This window comes from Haliotis rufescens, unplaced genomic scaffold, assembly GCF_023055435.1.
Source record: "Haliotis rufescens isolate VD_foot unplaced genomic scaffold, xgHalRufe1.0.p SCAF_3, whole genome shotgun sequence".
Lineage (NCBI taxonomy): Eukaryota > Metazoa > Mollusca > Gastropoda > Lepetellida > Haliotidae > Haliotis > Haliotis rufescens.
The window spans coordinates 40,967,052-40,987,493 of record NW_025964001.1 but is presented as its reverse complement, the minus strand read 5'-3'; the positions used below and the strand labels follow the sequence as shown (position 1 = coordinate 40,987,493).

The window sequence follows — 20,442 nt, the reverse complement described above, 5'->3', positions numbered from 1 at the left end:
CTTTAATGGGCACCGGGTAATCAAAATGCATTTTCTATATTGCAGTATGATGAGGATGCAGAAAGTCTGAATGGACCTGCTTACAGTTACACCCGAGAACAGACGGTGTTTACAGACACACATCTATGATGGACAATACCTACAGCATCATCAACCATTAGCGCCACTTCGGTATTCTGGGAACCAATGAGTGGTGGGAAGACATCTGTGCATTAGCCACATATACACCAATCTGTCCATTGTTATCATCCTGTACATGACTTAGCCTAGACATATTTATAAATGCCAGGGATATATCTAGGATTTCAAACTAAGTACCCTTGGTAGGCATATTGGGGAAAAAATCATTATTTATCAAAATATGGAATCATGAATATTTAATGTCATTATTTTCTTAGATTCCGAAGTATTACAACATCGTATTCAATACAGTAATTCCTTTTCCTTTTTATTGGTCATGTTGTCAATAAAATACAAGTTCTCTCTACTAAGCCATAGTATTAGTTATTAGTCCAACAAAATTAATATAAATAGAGAAAATCTTAATTCCATGTTGGGAAATTTTACTGCCTTAGCGGCAGACATGGGGACAAATATCGGTCTCTGAGTGGACCTAGGTAAATCCCTGAATGCATCATTAACAAGGTCAATATGCTTTTTTCAAAGGGAACAAAACAAGAGACAGACAGCAATATGTATAATAAATAGGGAATATTATTGACTTATATACACAGTATATACACAGAGGCATTCTGTATCTTGAATAAGTGTGGCAAAATATTTTTGAATAAAGTTGAACATGTTTAAGGTTAACACAAGTGGCCATATTTCTGATGTTTGATCTACTTACATAACTATTGTGATTGTTTTACTCTGTTCATATTCATGCCACTTTTCATGTCTCTATTATATCCATATAAATAGAAACATTAAAAACAAATTCTTCTTAGGCAATGGATGCAACTTGGTGGAAGTTGCATATTATTTTTTATAATACCATAAGTATGCTGCTAGCTGAAATATTGATGGTAGTTCTGTCTGTTAGTCACTGATGCTATGGAAAAAAAGGCAGACAAACATCAATCTCACACTGTTAGTAGTTTCTCGTGGGCCAAGGGCAGATACCTGGTCGTTGTTGATCTGATGATGGATAGGGTGATGTACAGAATGCACTCATTGTCAGGGACTGGTCATTTATTATAGGGGGAGATGGGCAGTGAAAGAGGGTGGGCTTGCCAAAATATATCACAACTTTATTTTATTTTTTTTGAGGTGGGAGGAGAGCTTAAAATAGTGGGGTGTCAGCAAATTTGATCGTCCTAAGATCAAACACCCCACACCAGAGCACCCCACCCTCCCCTATAAGAAATGACCAGTCCCTCATGCTTCTATCACTTCTGATCACTTCTGTCCATTTTTCATGTAAGTTATTTTTTATAAGGGCATGTGCAATAGAGTATTTTGTAAAGCATGTAGTCAATACCTATGCCAGTGTGATAACCAGTGCACCTCCTGTGTATTAGCCAATGAAGTCGGACGAAACATGAGCAAGAGGTATGCTTTTGTAAATAGTGGTCATCTACAGGTTTGTCATATATTCCTACAGGAATTTGGCACCTATTCTAAAAATGACCCACTTTTTGTCGCATACTAGAATGAAGACAGATGTTTATATTAGTTGTATCTGATTCCCTGTAAATACACCATCTAATTCTCTGTTATTCACTACATCTGGGGAAACCGGACTATGGTTCTTCACCATACATCATGATAATAGATTCATTACATCCTTTAGTAATCTGTTACAAGTTTAATTGGAGGTATTAAATCACACAGCACCAAAAGGGGTGATTTCTATGTGCTGGATTCCTGTCGGATACCACCAGATGCCAAAAATGCATCTAGTTATCTGGTAGTGGATACACTTTGGATACCCTATCCCTGGTATCCGTTTCCAGACACCTTTGTGGATACCCAGCCTTTTGGAATCTGTGGATCTTGATCCTGGATGTAAATCACCCCTTTTGGTGCTGTGTCAGTGGTGAAGGAACCTATCACTGCCTGTTTAATTCGACTGCATATCATCCTGATGTCTCCAGCTGTTTCTTCAGCATTATACATGTTATATCTCCAGTGTCATACAAAAAACAATCACAATGGATTCGTTTAGATTTTGTATTATTTATTTCATATCACATCAGTAAAATAATGTCATTGTTTGTACTTATGGAGAATAGTACCTCTCATCTTTGTACAATATTTTGCAATAAAATAAGTTCCAATACTTCAGCACTTGTAACATTTGTAACATAGTGTAATGGCACTGATGTTTGAGTGAATGAGTGAGTGAGTAGGATGTTACACCACCTTCAGCAAATATAGCGACCTGTAGATAATCAAGTCTAGGCCGGGCAGATTGGTGGTAGATCGCACGAGCAACGATCCCAGGAATGATGGTGTGATCACACAATCCAACATGTTTGTCACACAAGTAGCATGGTAAATGGGGACGGATTCCGTCCACAGTGTCCTGTGGGTTGTGCAGGTTGGAATTGGTCCCTAACATTTCTCTGCATATTTAATGAACAACGTACACAACACCATCCTGACTAGTCAAACCCACACGATTCACACCATCACCCATAGTTAGCATGTGACACCATTATGATCTTGCGTTCAAGACTTTAAACAAAATATCCACCAACCTTGGTTATTAGGTGGTAAATAAGGTTTAGTGTCCTATTCAAGATTATTGCACATGCATGCTTGTGTGTCTGTCTGCTTGTACTAATCCAGACTAATGCTGGGTTTATAGTGACAAAGTAGACACAATTTATGGATAACAACTTCTTTAATACTTCTTTAATACTTCTTTGTCAAGCAACGGTATAAGGATCTATACCGAAACATCGCCTTTACAGTATCAAAGAAGTTGTTATCCATAAATTGTGTCTACTTTGTCATCTGTCAACTTCTAAGTAATGCCTCTCAAACAATTCGGGTTTATAGTGCTAGCCAACTGAGATACCATCAGCAGTTTAACATGAACACTACACTGAGACATATTAAACGGACTCCAAGCTGATCAATCCTTGTTTATCCAAACACTTGCCAGGGTAACAAGTACGATCTTTAAACATCTTTGGTTTGACACATCCGGGAAATGAACCACAGACTCTCCCGGCAGACGCTCGGTCCAAGAGACCACAGAGACAGTCTCTGTAAATTAATGAGTGAGTTAACACTGCCAGTATTTCTTTCACATCAAAGTGTGTCGGCTTAATCATGTTGATGTGAAAGAAAAGGTCAATGGAACTGATGCATTTCCTTGAGGCTAAAACTCCTAGTAAGATGCTGTGATCAGGGGTAGATTTTCCAACAAATACGTATGTAGCCAGCAGAGCTTGCTCCTTTCAATAGTAACTGTCCTGTCTCTTAACTAACTGGCCCCAAAACTAAATGTTGGAGCCCACGAATAAGTTAACAAGTGGGCTCTGAAAACTTTAGAGTGCCTCACCCCTGAAACGTCATTTCCTGCACCGAGATTAAATCTTGGCTTCCATTTGCTTCATTTCAAGCCAGTTTTAAGAGCAAGTAAAGATGATGTACAAAATGGCCGCTGGTTGTGTAATTCCACCGAAATGATCTTTGAGTTACCCATTCACACGACCACATCCCCCCTGAATACTTTTTCATCGTAATAACATGATTCACGAGCAGTGACCAATTAAAAAAATTAAACATACACAGAGAAGGGGTGAAATTTTGACTAGCCTGACTACTTTATGTTTCAGCAAGCATTTCGTAATTTTAACTGGCCGTGAGCCAACGGGCCAGCAGTTAAATCAACCCCTGTGTAAATCTCAGCACACATGACACACTACAGCGCCACCAGCATTCAGCATGGGCGTATTCAACACAACGGTTATCTCTGCATCAGCATGCACAACATATAAACAACACTCGCCTTGATACATGCAACACAACCATGACAACAGTGCTGCTTCTCTTGTCTCATACCACAACACTGCTTCTCTCATCATACACAATACCAGTGTCAGCAGGGCTCGTAGTATCAATTTAACATTCAATATTAAGCCCCAGGGAACTGGCTGCATTTACAGACAAGTTCCATCACTGACAATACAGTGCTGTGTCTCTCGGCTCATACACATGACAATATCACACTGTGTTCATAGCAAACAGATTGAAGCAAACCAAGGAGAAGTCTTTCATGTGTAGTATCAACAGTGCAGCATGTGTTTTGTAAATATCAGAGCACCTGTTGGCAAAGAGACCCTGAATGCAAGAAGCAGGGATGATGATTAATGAGATGTCACGTAGTGAGTGAGTACGGTTTTCTGCTTTTAGCAATATTCCAGCAATATCACGGCGGGGGACATCAGAAATGGGCTTCATACATTGTACCCATGTGGGGAATCAAACCCGGGTCTTCGGCGGAACGCTTTAACCACTAGGATACCCCACCGCCATGTTGTCACGTAGACCTACAGTAGTAATACAGCCTATCTCCTATTCCCATGATGAGGCCGGTGTTTCCTTCCCGATTGGCCCACCGTGTAGAGTACTGCACTGCTGGGATTGTCTCCCTTGTTACAGGGCATGGCGGGGGCACAGTCTTCAGCAGTTCACCAGTCTTCACAGACCAGAATCTTGTATAGCAGTCCTGTCCAGCTGAAACAAACCACTTCATTTACACTTCTGTGTTAATACATAATCGATAACCTCCATACCACACTTGCTCTCTCATCAACTCACCTCCATACAACACCTGTCCTCTCATCAACTCACCTCCATACTACACCTGTCCTCTCATCAACTCACCTCCATACCACACTTGCTCTCTCTTTACTCACCTCCATACAACACCTGTCCTCTCATCAACTCATTTCCATACACCTGTCCTCTCATCAATTCTCCTCCAGACAACACCTGTCCTCTCATCAATTCACCTCCATACAACACCTGTCCTCTCATCAATTCACCTCCATACAACACCTGTTCTCTCATCAATTCACCTCCATACAACACCTGTCCTCTCATCAACTCATTTCCATACACCTGTCCTCTCATCAATTCTCCTCCATACAACACCTGGACTCTCATCAACTCACCTCCATACAACACCTGCTCTCTCATCAACTCACCTCCATACAACATGTGCCCTCTCATCAACTCACCTCCATACAACACCTGTCTCTCATCAACTCACCTCCATACAACACCTGCCTTCTCGTCAACTCACCTCCATACAACCCTTGCCCTCTCATCAACTCACCTCCATACAACACATGTCTCTCATCAACTCACCTCCATACAACACCTGCCCTCTCATCAACTCACCTCCATACAACACCTGCCCTTTCATCAACTCACCTCCATACAACACCTGCCTTCTCGTCAACTCACCTCCATACAACACATGTCTCTCATCAACTCACCTCCATACAACACCTGTCCTCTCATCAACTCACCTCCATACAACACCTGCTCTCTCATCAACTCACCTCCATACAACACATGTCTCTCATCAACTCACCTCCATACAACACCTGCCCTCTCATCAACTCACCTCCATACAACACCTGCCTTCTCGTCAACTCACCTCCATACAACACATGTCTCTCATCAACTCACCTCCATACAACACATGTCTCTCATCAACTCACCTCCATACAACACCTGCCCTCTCATCAACTCACCTCCATACAACACATGTCTCTCATCAACTCACCTCCATACAACACCTGCCCTCTCATCAACTCACCTCCATACAACACCTGCCTTCTCGTCAACTCACCTCCATACAACACATGTCTCTCATCAACTCACCTCCATACAACACATGTCTCTCATCAACTCACCTCCATACAACACCTGCCCTCTCATCAACTCACCTCCATACAACACCTGCCCTCTCGTCATCCTCACCTCCATAAAACACATGTCTCTCATCAACTCACCTCCATACAACACCTGCCCTTTCATCAACTCACCTCCATACAACACCTGCCCTCTCATCAATTCACCTCCATACAACACCTGCTCTCTCATCAACTCACCTCCATACAACACCTGTCCTCTCATCAACTCACCTCCATACAACACCTGCTCTGTCTCATCCAACTGTAGTGGTATCCGACTGTATCGGTTGAAGAGTCCGGAATACTCAATCACTGCCCGCTGCATGCGCACATCCCACATCTTCACCTGGATTGAAGAAGATCCACACTTTCTAACAACCACCAGTCACGATTTACACCCGTGAGAAAAGCATTAACCACTTGTAATAGGTATTAGCCTGAGTTTCGTATTGCAATATATTGCAACAATGATTCATGTACTGTGATACATACCACAGTATATTGCATATGTTCTTTCATCTGTAATTTGTTATAAACCTGAGCATTTGTAGAGCATGGGGACGCCATTTGTGGATCATTAAATATCTTTAAAAAAATTTAAAAGTCACAGTATTTGCACACAGCAATATTATCTTTGATTTTTTTATCATGTTTTCTTTTTTTAAGCCAGAAATAGACCCATACATTGTATTTGCCAGCAGTAGAAACTAACAGTTTTAGTCCACTAGTCCTTATAATGATAACATATAGTAAGACCCTTAAAAAGGGCAAATTTCTACTAGCCCTTATGATGCCTTAACTATTAACTAACGCTGGATTTACCATGAATATTTTTGATAACTTCATATTCATCAACCATGTTGTTGGATATTACTATGGTTACATATGCACGCCTGATAGACACATCATATACAGGAAGCTGGTTGCAAATGGTTTCACTTTTTACGGCCACAGGAATAAGTTGCTAATTTCCGATTTTAAAATTTTTAATCTCACCTTTCACTAATGTAAACTTTGCCAACAAGATGAAAATATCGATGATTTTGAAAAGCACAGTAACCAGCATTTTCTAATGTATTGCGATATGCAGCATTAGAAATTGGCACTAGTCCTGTAGTCCTTGCCAAACTGCCCAATAGTTAAGATATCATTTTTAAGGGTTTTGCCAATTGTTATCATCATAAGGAGTAGTGGACTAAAACTGTTAGTTTCTAACATGTCTAATGCTGGATATGTATTCATTAGTATTTCATGCACCTCTATGAACCACAGTAAGCTCCACATCTTTAGATCATCAGACTACTATGGCAGTTGCCTTCCTCCCTGGCCTACATGGAACACTTACCCTTCCTGAAATGTCACTTGAGAACAGTTCATTTTCCGAGCTGCTAATCCTGAGGGAGGAAATGCTTGTCTTGTGTCCGAGGTAGGTGCTTGGTTGAGTTGGCAGGCTGCGCAGGTCATGGCACAAGACAACCCCATTCCTCCCGCCACTGTACAGGTTGTGTCCTGACTGGAAGGTAGTAGAAAGTCATGGATTCATCATCCAAAACTGGCTTCCACTGGCGATATCACTAAGGCGATATCTCCTCATATTCCCGAGGCAAGGGAGTTAACTGACTGTAAAAGTCCATTTTCCTCCCTTGCTGAACTAGGCTAGAATTATGGAATTATATTTTGGTTGGACTAAATTCTAATGACTAATGTATAGTCCAATCAAAATCGTGTAACGACATCCGGTTCATGAACTCCAAAGCAGATTTGCAGGATTTGCAAAGCATGTGTACCACCAACTCGACGTCAACAGATATTTTCCAAATATTTTCATGTTTTCAATCAAGGTGCTCACGAAGTAAGACAGTTTTATCACGATATAGATTTTGATTATCGATCAAATCGACCTTACTGGGTGCCGCCACTTTGTTTGAAGTAAATGCAAGTGATATGAAAGGTGGAATCTGATTGGTCAATGAGGGACATAGAAGGGACATTACTCCTAAAAGCCATTGGTGGCACTGCGATTGAGCTCTGAAATTCCAGCCTAGTTCAACAAGGGTGGAAACTGGATTTTTACCACTTTTACAGTCAGTTAACTCCCTTGACTCAGGAAGATATATCTCAATAATGTAATCAAATTGCATCAAAGTACTTTGCAGACTACTGTAAAATCATCAGTTACCATGACATCACAATCAAATTACATTCATCATCCCTCTGCCAGTGCCACTGATGCCAGTTAGCAGTACCTTTTACACTGCAGACATACATATCAGGGCTTACAAACACAGTTGGAAGAATGATGTTCTACATGCTGGATGGTAAATAGAATAAAACAATACATCAAAAGACCTGCCGGTGAGATTCTCTATTTAGCATGTTCATATAAAAGGCTAAACATATATATAATTTGATTTCAAAGAACCGTAAATCTGGAAAGTTTTGCCAGCAGGCAAGTACTGCGAAAACTGTGAGTAACACACTTGCAATAGTTTCACAACACAGTTATATTTGACATGTTTGTAGATCAACTAAAACGCCAGGAGGTATATTTCTTCTGTTTTCTTCCACACTTTGTCAACCAGTCAGTTGCCTAATTAACATGACTAAATCAATAATCCCTCCCATTTCCTTAATTACACTTTGTCTGATCAGAAACATTTACAGACCTGCCACATCTTGTCTATTAGCTTACATAACACTGAGCAGTCCAGACATATGCCAGCCAGTCAATACTGTTAGATAAACATGCTACTCCAACCTTCCCTTGTCAACTAAAACAACACATGCATCTATAGTTAACATGGTTAATAAAACACTGAGTTACCCTTTCCTCATGCCGCTGACTACTTATAAAAAATAACACATGCAGAAGTAGCTTTGATCATTGGTAATCTCATGAACAGGGTCTCGCAAAAAGTTCCAAACGCAGGAAAGGCTAGTGTTTTAAACACTTGATAATTTCATGTCGCAAAACTTCCCAGATTTACAGTAAATTATAACAATGTCCGTTAATGATTGCTTATGGCAGAACCACTGGGTTTAATCCTTTTCTATCAAAACAATTAATATGAAATTCAACAAAACATGCCCCTCCTCATGCTGAACAACTCACGTTGGGTGAGAAGATTTGAGCAAAGGGATCACTGGTGCATGGGAACTCCCACATGCGCCTTGTCTCCACGTCCACCAACAGAGAGCGCTTCTCACTCCCCACACTGAACTGTTGCCTGGCATAGTTCCACGCACATGTCCAGGTCGCCCTGGACCCAAGATCAAAATCAAAGTACTCCTCTTGGCGCCGAGTCTTGTCCAGATTCCTGATGAAAGCTAAACTGAAGGAGTTGCCGGTATGGCATATGGTGGTGTACAACACATGGTTCCGATCGGGAGACTTAATAAACGGAGCCCAACATACGTTAGAGATCTTATTCCATGACTGAAGAACCGTAGTCCCTGTTGCACCGATATCGAGCGAGAGCGTGGCGCTGCTGTCTGTCCTTTGCTTCTCCCCGAGATGCAACAGTTGCAGTCTCTGCATCACCGTCTCCTTCACCGACCACAGTCCTAGAATCTTGTCCTTGTCCCGGCTAGTGTCCATCATCAGCATGTGATCCAGGGATTCGTGGACTCCACGAGGAGCATCCAACACAACCCACGACCCAGCTGGTTTCAGAGACCCGATGTCTGACATCACCATCTGATTCTTAAGATGTGTCTGCCCAATATCACCTCTTTCACTTCTACACAGTAGGTGAACCAAATTGGCCGTCCGTTTTGGGAGATTAGAATCTGGTTTGGTTCGATTTGAAGACACAAGTTCAGACAAATCTTTAAGTCTCTGTTTTTCGGCCTGATCCCTTTCAATTTTTTCCTTTGTGACAACATTAACATTGTTGTTACTGGACAGGATCTTGAAGTACTTCTTCTGATCTGGGTCATAGTAGAAGCCTGGTATCTGTGCTCAGTGTTAAGGACAATCTGTCAGTGTACAAGCCTCCACTTTCAACAATTTCAAACTGAATAATACATTCAGAAAATACACAGAATACTCAAACTGCAACAAAATGGCTTTTTACAAGTCAAAGTATGGCATTTATGATATATGTATCCACTCTCTGTCAACTAACTTTCATTTCAATGTGACAATAATGGTAGTGTGACTGTGGCTGCTGAAAATAACGGCGAGTTGGTGCGATCTGCCAATCTGTTCACACACAATTTAGCAGAAATTAATGTAAACATTATCAAATGAAAGTTTGAATAAAATTAATAAAATAGATTACAAACTTCAGTTCAGACATACAATGAATACTTTTTCTGACAAGATTGTGTAATACCAGGATAAAATTAACACTGTGATCACATGGTTCCTGACCTTTCGGTTCCCGACCTTTGATGTTAGATGCTGCATGATGAATTGCCACAATAGTGTGTAATTTGCACTGTTGATAAGTCCGCATCCAGAAACATTTTAAGTTATGCATATTTCATTTCATGTAAATATATCATCTGATAGATGAGGTTTCTGATACTAGTATATAAACATATCCAGATGCATATCCATAGCAATATGAGCTACTATATATAACACATTATTTGCACATGCAGCGCATATATCATTATATATATTACATTTTACACTGTAAATTTCAACTTACAGTGTCCACCATGACTGAGATCGATTCTACATATTCTTTATGTTGTGCAACTTTAATTTCACTTGTGAACCATTGTGTAACAGAAGCAGTCCACATTCGCCGCCACTATCAACAGAGATCAAGGCTATTTCATTTCATCCGCCTACTATGAACTCATTAACATGATTAAGTAATTATCACTTATCCTGTTTAATTGGCTTCATGTCCCATTGGCTTCCACCTATGTGTTCTGTCCATCGGGATGTGACAGTATTATCCTCCGTCATTACTTACTCATGTTATCCCACTCATGTATCCAATTGTTGTTACTGTTAATCCTCTCCTGTTAATCATCCACCTACTACAGTGATCCCTCGCTACAACGCTACCAATGGGGTCCAAATAATTGGTGGGCGCTATAGACGATGAGCCGTTTAACCGAGGCCGAGGCGGGGGAGCGCGCTCGGCCAATCTCACGATCTTCGCCTTGTATCGCACATTGCAATGATACAGGTTGTTCATAGTGTAAAAATAAAGATATATATATATTCTGTACAATGTCTCTCATTCAGTCTTGCTTGACAACGGTATAAGGATCTATACCAAAACGTCACTTTTTACAGTATTAAAGAAGTTGTTATCCATAAATTGTGTCTACTTTGTCATTGGTCAACTTCTAAGTAATGCCTATCAAACAATTCATTGTGTATACATGTTAAACATCTGTTTCCGTTCTACATGTAATTGAATTTGAAAGTCCATGGTAAAATCTGTGATACAAATACCACCACCGTTTGGTTCTAGTGATATGTAAAGGATATGAGGAGCTTCTGAAGTTTGACTCTTTGAAGTACAGGCCTCACTTGAGGTGTCTTCAACTCTTTTAGTCGTCTGGCGAGACTTCCTTTTCTTCTTGTGATACCTTTTAGATGACATGGCACACTGGTTTCTCTTGTTGGACTGGTCACAGTGTCTTTCTTGGGATGCAGAACTGCTGGAGATGTATTGTTTTCCTTTTTTCTTCCATTTCTTCGGCTCTTGGTGATGATCAGCACTAGCAGCCACTTGTTTCCTCTTACCTTCTGTGTGGTGGCGACTTGTCGAGGGGGAGCTGGTGTCAGGCGGAATGCGGTCTTTACCCATAGCTTCTTAATCAGTCATTAATCATTTATTATTCTGTGCAAAGCTCACTTCGACGACTGAAACAGATTAAATCAAGCGTAATACTTCAATGAGAATATCTCTCTGCCCTTAGACACATGTTAGACTTCCACTACCCAGGAAGAGGATTATGCAAATGTCACTATAAATTCAAGCAGCTTATAAGCATGATCAAATGCTAAAACAGACTGGAGCAAAATACACGCAATCAGGGGTAAGCGTAAACCCACAAAAATTCCCAAGTTAGCCAACGCCCATACAGTCAACGAAAAGGCCAACATTCTAGCTGAGCACTTCTCATCTGTCAGCAGCAACACAAATTGCAGCAAAGAATTTAAACAGGCAAAAATGCTTATGCCTAAGATCTCAAAACGGCCGCAAAGCAAGCATCTGGTATACAATATACCATTTACTGTGACAGAGTTTGATGATGCGATACAACATAGAAAAGGCACAGCACCTGGTCTTGACACAACCAGCTACGAGATATTGAAAAACCTACCTGATCAAACCAAAGGCTTACTCACTGAGTTGTATAACACGATATGGTCAAAAGGAGAAGTCCCAAAAGCATGGAAACATGCTGCGGTTATCCCGCTGCTAAAGCAAGGGAAAGACGAAGCCCTACCAAACTCTTATCGACCGATCTCACTCACCTCAAACATGTGCAAAGCCATGGAAGCCATGGTTACAAAAAGGCTCATGCATCACCTTGAAACTGGCAACCACATAAAACCTGACCAAAGTGGCTTCAGGAAGGGCCACTCGTGTCTAGATCATATTCTAAGACTGGAAAATGAAATAAAAAAAGCCCAATTAAACAGACAATACCTAGCCGCAGTATTTCTGGACTTCAGCAAAGCCTTCGACATGGTATGGCATGACAGACTCCTCTCAAAACTATCACAAAATGGAGTTGAAGGGAACATGGCAAACTTCATAGACAGCTTCCTGCAAGACAGGTCGCTTTCCGTTAAAATAGGGAACAATCGATCGGATCCTATGGCACTGGACAATGGCACGCCACAAGGCAGCATTATAAGCCCAACCCTGTTTAATATCATGATCAATGATCTTTTTGACCATGTCAACTCTCCTACCCAAACTTCTAAGTTCGCTGATGACGGAGCAATATGGGTAAAGCACAGAGATATCTCACAAATCAGAAAAAAACTCCAGTCAGCCCTGGACGGAGTAGATCAATGGTGCAATAAATGGGGATTCACCCTTTCAAGTGAAAAAACTGTTGGAGTTCTATTCAAACGCCAGGGGAAAGATGCTATGATACCCTGTGTCTCCATAAAAGGCAAACCTATCAAATTCGAAAAATCTGCAATATTTCTTGGAGTTATCCTTGATCAACACCTCACTTGGCGCAAGCATATAGAATATGTGGAAAACAGATGTCAAAAAGACCTGAACGTATTACGGGCAATTTCAGGCACATCGAGGGACACTCAGCTGGACCTCTACAAAGCTCTTATCAGATCAAAATTGACTATGGTTGTGAGGCTTTTCACTCAGCATCAAATACTGTCTTGAGGCGACTAGACAGAATACAATACAAAGCCCTAATACTGGCCACAGGCGCAGCGACAGGCACCTCACTAGAAGCACTACAAGTAGAAACGGGAGAACTCCCATTGAAACTAAGACGAGAGCAGGCAATATTATCGTTCTGGGGACGAACATCAAACCCTTTGGTTAAAAAGATATGGCAAGACAAAAACGCTCGAGATGAGGCCCTAGCTCGAAAAAATCCCTCACTAAAGCCATCTGGGATATTAGTACGTGAACTCATTCGAAGTCACAATTGCGATGACATTCAGCCTCCACTACAAAGGGTTACACCCTCCCTGGACTTTACAAACTCCCAAAGTTGACACTGCTTTAACATCAGAAGTCACTAAAAGAGAAAACCCAACCCTACTACGATCAGTAGCTATCACTAAAATTCAAACTACCTGGGACAGCTGGGCCCATATATACACTGATGGATCCAAGAATCCTATCAACAACAGTGCTGGTTACGGGATCCATATCCACAGCTCCAAACCCCAAGCACATTCAGTTCGCTTGCCCGATGGTCAGTCAGTATTCACGGCTGAATTGGAGGCAATTCATCATGCACTCAAACTCATACCGGAACTCCCGGAAGCAAAGGCAGTCATCCTATCAGACTCGCTAAGTGCACTTCAGGCCATCAGTGGAAGAAACTCAAACTCCAGGCCAAACACAGTCAACAATATTCTATACGAATATACAAAACTATCGGACCAAGGGCAACAGGTGGAGCTGTGTTGGATCCCCTCTCACATAGATATTCATGGAAATGAAAAAGCAGACTCACTGGCGAAGCTAGCTCTAGACAAAGCGGATATACAGCCTATTCCCTTTAGTAAACTAGAGATAAAAAGCAAAATCAAAGCCTCCATAGCAAAAAGATGGCAAACCCAATGGGACGCAAGTAAGATCGGCAGATGGCTATACAAAATTCAACCCAAGGTCCAGCAAAAGCCAAACTCATACTCAAATGAAAGGAAAATTGAAACTGCTATCTCACGCCTCAGACTTGGTCACAAAAAGCACTATGACAAGGTTTGTTCATCTTGCAATCAGGCTGAAACCATTGACCACCTGTTACTAGAATGTCAAGACCATGCCCCAGCCCGGGCTAGGTTAAAACAAGAATTGCAGTTAGATCCGCTATCTGTCATAGATCTCCTAAAGCCAAGAGATGCAATAGCGAAGGCCAAACTAACTCTATTTCTGAGAGATGGACAGCTGCTCGAACGTATATGAACAGAGCAGCCAAGGATAAAAATGAAATCATATCAATATAAGAAAATAGAAATCATATCAATGCAAAAACAGAAATTATGTCACAATAGATATGTGAACCCTTCTCACACACAGGAGTCCCAAAGAGGGACAGGTCAGCCGAAATTGCCTAGGCAGAAGGCGACCTCTTAAACACCTAATGCAACAACAACAACAGCATGATCTTCTAAGTTAGAGGCATGACTTGATTTACATCTCAAATTAGGGGCTTGAAAATAGAGGTACATTCCTAAATTCATGTTAATTATTAATGACCTTACCTGAACAGATAATAAGATAACAAACTTCCATCAGTCCTTAATTTAAAAAACTCAATTTGCATTTAAATAAAACAATAATTATAATGATTATGAACAGATAAAAGATAAAACGAAAGCACGCGCAAGTAGAATAATAATGTGGAGAGTGAAAAGGTTGTGAAACCAACATCATGAACGCGTTGGCAGACGCAGTAACCTGTACACTGTATCAATATATATTCTTAGGTTACATAATGTCCGTGTAAGCAGCCAGTTTGGAGAAATAATAAAATAGGTTAGTGACATGAATTTCATCGCTTACCGATACAACAAGAGTTACTGTTCCTGCTTCAATACGATGTGCACTTTCCTACATGTTTATCTCAGATTCTGTTGACTGAATGTAAATTGAAAAGTGGAATGTGATTTAATATGAAACAAATAAATGGGATCTATATGACATTGTTATTTCAAAATATGACACTTCGTTGAACTAAGTGGCAGTTCTTTGGTCACATTTCTGTACATTATCTATATTGAATAAGATGACAACGATAATAATATTTTATCACATTCCGTTATTTTTGCACTCCTTGTTTTCATATCACTTCCGGGATAAACATGGCCCACGTGAGAGTTCAAGAAAATTTCTCAGAATCAGATTCTGACTCTATTAAAGAAGAGATATCGACCGGTGAGTAACTATACTAATCATAATTTGATTCTTGGTGTCTAGTGTTATCAGGATACGATTCACGTTGACACCAGTGCTTATCATCTGACCTGAAAACATTCCAAATGTAATGTATTTTTGCTTATATTCCCTTTTAGTTTTACTTAAGCGATACGCATTCATACATACATGAATTTTGTTTATAAACATGAACGTACATTCGCACACGCACACACACACATTTTAGTTTCATTCCTTGTTTTTTAACCAGCTCGTCACTGATCACTGACCACGCTGACAGTTGTCCATTTTAACCAGAAATGGGCCATTATGACAGAATCGCCTGGTCTGTCTTCGCGCTGCTCCCTTTTGACTGGCACAACAAAATTTTAAAAAAACTGGGGCCTACCTTTAGAATACAGTACCACAAACATTTCAAACAGGACACAATACCCTATGACGTAATTTGTAGTGTTCTGTTGCCAGTCAACCAGCGAAACAATGCCCTGTGACGTCAGTGGTCATCGTCAGTGTGCATAAGCTCCTCTCGATGATCTATCCTCAGTGGCTATTATAGATTCTATAGCAGCTCCTAATATTCTTCTCACAAAAACATTGAGAAAGCAGGATGAAATGGTTTACTGTCAAATATTTTGGCGACTGGAAACTGTCCTGGAACATTCATGCAAGCCACTTTCACTGCTACGTTTATTCAGTAATGAGTCCAAAGCGGACTCACCCTTGTGATGTCACTACCCATGCTTATTCCTCCCACATTCCTTATTATGATCCACATTATCCTTAGAGTGTTCCCTACCACACTTTTCTGTCACAAAAATCACCTGATAAATTATTAAATACCATGTCATTCATGATTACCCGCTAGTTTGACGTCTGACACCTGAATCGTTTTCTGTTTGTGCCATATTGGTTCATTCATCACCACTTGGTATCTTGTGGATTATGGAATGGGATGAATGTCCCAAATGGTATTGGGATCTTTCGTAAGCGTCAGTAGACTTAAGTCACGAGACACCATTCCTACCTGTCACCTTCGTAAGCGTCCATCAACTATTCGACCCTTTTCATTCAGTTCCATAACATCGTAGACATGACTAGGTAGTTTCACAGTGTGGACGCTGCTCAGTTGGTTGGCTGTCGGGCTAACAATCATAAGGTTGTGATTTCACATCCGACGGATTCTCACTAAAACTGGTTGCTTGTGTTTGAGGTGACCTACGGCACAGATCGTTGTCTCAAGAAGTTGTGGTACTGTATTCTAAAGGTGCTCCAAAACTGGATTTGATCTTGTCTTTAGAAATGATACATTTCTTATGATAATTCTCTTTTATGTTGAATATTAATATATTCCTCATATTATGACCTCCACATAACATAGACTACAAGTATAACAGTGTAGTGATTGATATCTTCAGATGATGGAGATGACGCCAAGATTGACAACACCAAAGCCGATGGCGCTCTACCTCCTTCTGGTCTGGCAGACGTCATGGCAGCCATTCTGACCAAGACTGTTCAGAAGAAGGGTGCAGTTATTCTTGCTAAAGGTCAGACAGATAAAGAAATCCGTGTTCGAAAGAGAAAGAGAGACAAAGAAGAAGGGAAAGTTATTGAAGATGACAGTGATTCTGATGTTGAGAACAAAAGAGAAAAATTTGAAAAGGTTCTTATGATGCTCATATTGTCATGATAAAACTTGTGTGCTTTACTTGTGTCTTTATCTAGCTGGAATATTGGTTAATAGTGTCATAAAACACCATTCATTCAGTCACTATCAAACTTGAAAGTTTGGACAGATTTGATCATGGTTGTCTTGTCTGTTATATAATATTTGTTTCAGGTTGTTTGTAAAATATTTGTGCAGCTGTCTAACAATCATAACTGACATGTCAAAATAAATTGTGTTAATTACATTTGTTTATATAGATCCACAAGCTTGTGAATCCTAGTTGAGTTAAAATTTCATTTACAGAGAAGAGAGTGGAATAACATGTTTCGAGTGAAACCAGATCCGCTGGAAAGAATCAGGGAACGCCGTTTACAGAGAATTGCAACACGGTGAGTGTCATGCCAGTACTCTCATACCTTGCCTGTATTGTAGTACAGTATCACCTTACTCTCACACTGTGTCATACACTATTACCTTCTCACCTTATTCTCACACTGTATTTGTCTACCTACAGGGGTGTGGTCCAGCTATTCAATGCTGTCCGTCAGCAACAGAAGGTTTTGGAGGAGAAACTCACAGAAGCTGGGTCATCCATTAAGAAAAGTGAAAAAGTGATGGGGTCCATGACTAAAGGAAAATTCCTCGACATGCTGAAAGGCTCCACACCTTCATTGTTGGAGGACTCAAAGAAAGTTATAAAGAAAGAACCGGTTCGTAACTTTCATATCCTGTTGGTGGCATCAGCTGTTACTGTGTGTGTGTGTTTGTGTCAGGGCCTTATACAATACAAGCTGCAGTATCCGATGGGTACCACATGTACCCCTCGTGATAATGCTACAACACAGTTATCTTACTGACATATTTTAATATGCCATTGTAAAAGAATTAAAACATTCAAAATTGATAGAAAACAGCTGTTCGATTGAGCTGAGGTTAACTTGTGCTATGTCACGTGACTTTCAATGACTCGTAAAAAGCATGCAGCATGCAGTATAAGGGATATATTCTGCCTCTCAGAAATTCATGTGCAGCCTGTCTTGTTCGTGGTGGGTCAATAGGGATTTATACTACTGCTGAGAAATGTTTTTCCCTCCAAGGCAGAATACATAGTATTTTATCAAGACTATGTGAGTTCATCATTCTGACATGGAGGTATTATAATGTTATTTATCATCCAATTCTGGCTTCAACTGCGATATCGATTGGATGAGATGAAGCAATCACTCCTAGGTGATGCTGGTGCAATGAAATTGCATCGTAATGATTTTTGCCGACTATTGTTTCGTCACCAGTTACAAGACTTTCATCTTATATTAACTTACCACATAGAATTGGACCAAACATGTATATTGGACATACATAGGGGTCATATAGCTGGAATATTGCCAGTGTTCGGCATTAAAAAACAAACACACAAAGAAAATATTCCTTCTGCACATATCAAAAGGTGACACAACACAAATACAGCCAGGAACTAGTCTATAGGATAAGTTTGGAATAATGAAATAAAATATACACCTGATTCTGCTAGATTTTTATAGCCAACAAAACAAGTCACTTTCTCAACAGACGCGATACCATTCTGACTCACATCATGTAGTTCCATGGGCCTATATACTAAATAATAATATGGTAGTTAAAGGGGGACTCTGTTCCATGTTCTGTTGCCTGTTTTTAGTATAAATCTAAACATTGTATGTGAGGTGAGGTGAAATTGGGTTTAACGTTGCATACAAGACATCTTCCCGAGGCAAAGGCGTTAACTGACTATAAAAGTCCAGTTTCCACCCTTGCCGAACTAGGCTGGTATTATGGAGTGATGTTTTGTCTGGACTAACCAGTCTATGCATAGTCCAATCAAAATCGTGCACCGAAATCAAAATCTGGTTCGTAAACTGTCGTGCAGATTTCAATCGATTGCAGGGTTTGCAAAGCATGTCAGCAGATATTTTCCAAATCCTTTCATGTTTTTAATCAAGGTGCCCACGTGATTTGATGCATTTCGCGATGTAAGACCTGTTTTATCACAATATAGATCTTGATTATCGATCAGATCGCCCTGACTGGGCGCCACCATTTTGTGTAAAGCAAACGCAAGTGATACGAGAGGTGGATTCTGATTGGTCCATAGGAGAGGCTTAGAAGGGACATATGTTAGATGTTTACCTGTCTTTCTCCATGTCTTGTCTCCCTTTAATTAACGTCTGTCTAATAATTTTTTTTGCAATGATTTGACTGATATGTCGACCGCTGTGCAATTTCCGGCATCTGGGATCACATTTCTGCCATGTTTCAGACATTGAAAAAAGAAGAGGAGTCCGCCAAGTGGAAGATTTTAAGGGACGATTTCATGATGGGAGCCAAGATGAAGGACTGGGACAGGAACGACGGCAGCAGTGACGAGGAGGCGGATGGGGGAGGAGGGGATACAGACTTGTCTGATAGCGAATGAAGAAATAAACCTATGTGATTGTATTACACTGTGTTTTGTGGCCATTGGTAGGACTACCACTGTTCTTTGCCTTGCACCAGTGGAGTCAGATTCGCCAGAAGATCCAGACTGGCTGTTTCCACCATTTGTGCATGAACATTGGTTTTTAGTTCTGGAAATGAAGCATGTCTGAATAGACTTAGCGTAGCTCACCAATAATGAAGCGCTTCTTTGAGAGGCATTTAGAAGTTGGAGTACTAAGTTAGGATAAGATCTATGGTAAACACTGCTTTATTACAATTAGGAGCTATGTTTTGGTGTAGATTCTAGGTGAGGTGAGGTGAAATGGGGTTTAACGTTGCTTCCAAGATTATTGCACTTATATGGCGACATGCATGCACGTGTGTGTGTGTGGCTGCTTGTACTGTTCCGGACTGATGCCGATTTGTAGTGCTAGCTCACTGAGATACCATGCTGCAGTTTAACATGAATACCCCACTCAGACATACTATACTGACCCCGAGCCGTCCTTGTTTTAGCCCCTTAATGTCGAGCGCCAGACAGGGTAACAACAAGTACCATCTTTTAACGTCTGTTGGTATGACGCGGTCGGGGATTGAACCCTGGACCTTCCGCTCTCTGGGCGGACGCTCTACCACTAGACCACGGAGGCGGTCTGTTGTAGATTCTAACACTGTTATCAAGGAAGTGCTTGCTTGATAACAGTATTAGAACCTACAACGTCACTCCTAATGGTAATAAAGAACCTGTTCATCCACCTATCTTATCCTTACTTAATAATGAAGTGGTCTCTCTGTTGTTTAGTAGTACTGCACAGTATTACCGGTAATTTACCTACTTAATTCTATCAGGATGTCAGACTCG

At 40.7% G+C, this 20,442-nt stretch overlaps 3 protein-coding genes across 4 annotated transcripts in view; 2 read left to right on the top strand and 1 right to left on the bottom strand.

Annotated features, from left to right (window-relative positions):
- Positions 1 to 2,284, top strand: part of LOC124122931 (usherin-like) — a 113,976-nt gene extending 111,692 nt beyond the window's left edge. Inside the window, exon 65 of the mRNA XM_048402955.1 lies at positions 46 to 2,284. Coding sequence (XP_048258912.1) covers positions 46 to 129 — 84 coding nt within the window. The 3' untranslated portion in view covers positions 130 to 2,284. The remainder of the gene's footprint in view (positions 1 to 45) is intronic.
- On the bottom strand, positions 2,200 to 15,152 carry LOC124122940 (DDB1- and CUL4-associated factor 4-like). 2 transcript variants are annotated; one of them, XM_046486148.2, is made up of 6 exons: positions 15,086 to 15,152; positions 11,344 to 11,721; positions 8,998 to 9,842; positions 7,231 to 7,398; positions 6,117 to 6,231; positions 2,200 to 4,695 (listed from the first exon to the last, which is right to left on the bottom strand). In XM_046486148.2, the coding sequence occupies exons 2-6, from the start codon at positions 11,663 to 11,665 to the stop codon at positions 4,499 to 4,501; spliced, it is 1,647 nt and encodes a 548-aa protein (XP_046342104.2). In that variant the 5' UTR covers positions 11,666 to 11,721; positions 15,086 to 15,152; the 3' UTR covers positions 2,200 to 4,498. The 2 variants fall into 2 exon arrangements, with proteins under 2 accessions (XP_046342104.2, XP_048258913.1); XM_048402956.1 differs by lacking the exon at positions 15,086 to 15,152 and adding an exon at positions 14,952 to 15,074.
- A 216-nt stretch (positions 15,153 to 15,368) lies between these two features.
- On the top strand, positions 15,369 to 19,601 carry LOC124122921 (RRP15-like protein). The gene is made up of 5 exons (XM_046486125.2): positions 15,369 to 15,457; positions 16,873 to 17,120; positions 17,430 to 17,515; positions 17,641 to 17,836; positions 19,423 to 19,601. The coding sequence occupies exons 1-5, from the start codon at positions 15,385 to 15,387 to the stop codon at positions 19,576 to 19,578; spliced, it is 759 nt and encodes a 252-aa protein (XP_046342081.2). The 5' UTR covers positions 15,369 to 15,384; the 3' UTR covers positions 19,579 to 19,601.
- Positions 19,602 to 20,442: the final 841 nt, after the last annotated feature.

What these genes read in the sequence shown, in the direction of transcription:
- LOC124122940 (XM_046486148.2), bottom strand. Translation starts at nt 11,665, where the DNA reads ATGGGTAAAGACCGCATTCCGCCTGACACCAGCTCCCCCTCGACAAGT. An exon ending in TCAAACTTCAGAAGCTCCTC is followed by an intron (nt 9,843 to 11,343) that starts ATATCCTTTACA and finishes AACACTGAGCAC; the next exon opens with AGATACCAGGCTTCTACTAT. An exon ending in CAAGTGACATTTCAGGAAGG is followed by an intron (nt 6,232 to 7,230) that starts GTAAGTGTTCCA and finishes TCTTCAATCCAG; the next exon opens with GTGAAGATGTGGGATGTGCG.
- LOC124122921 (XM_046486125.2), top strand. Translation starts at nt 15,385, where the DNA reads ATGGCCCACGTGAGAGTTCAAGAAAATTTCTCAGAATCAGATTCTGAC. An exon ending in AAAGAGAAAAATTTGAAAAG is followed by an intron (nt 17,121 to 17,429) that starts GTTCTTATGATG and finishes TTTCATTTACAG; the next exon opens with AGAAGAGAGTGGAATAACAT. An exon ending in TTACAGAGAATTGCAACACG is followed by an intron (nt 17,516 to 17,640) that starts GTGAGTGTCATG and finishes GTCTACCTACAG; the next exon opens with GGGTGTGGTCCAGCTATTCA.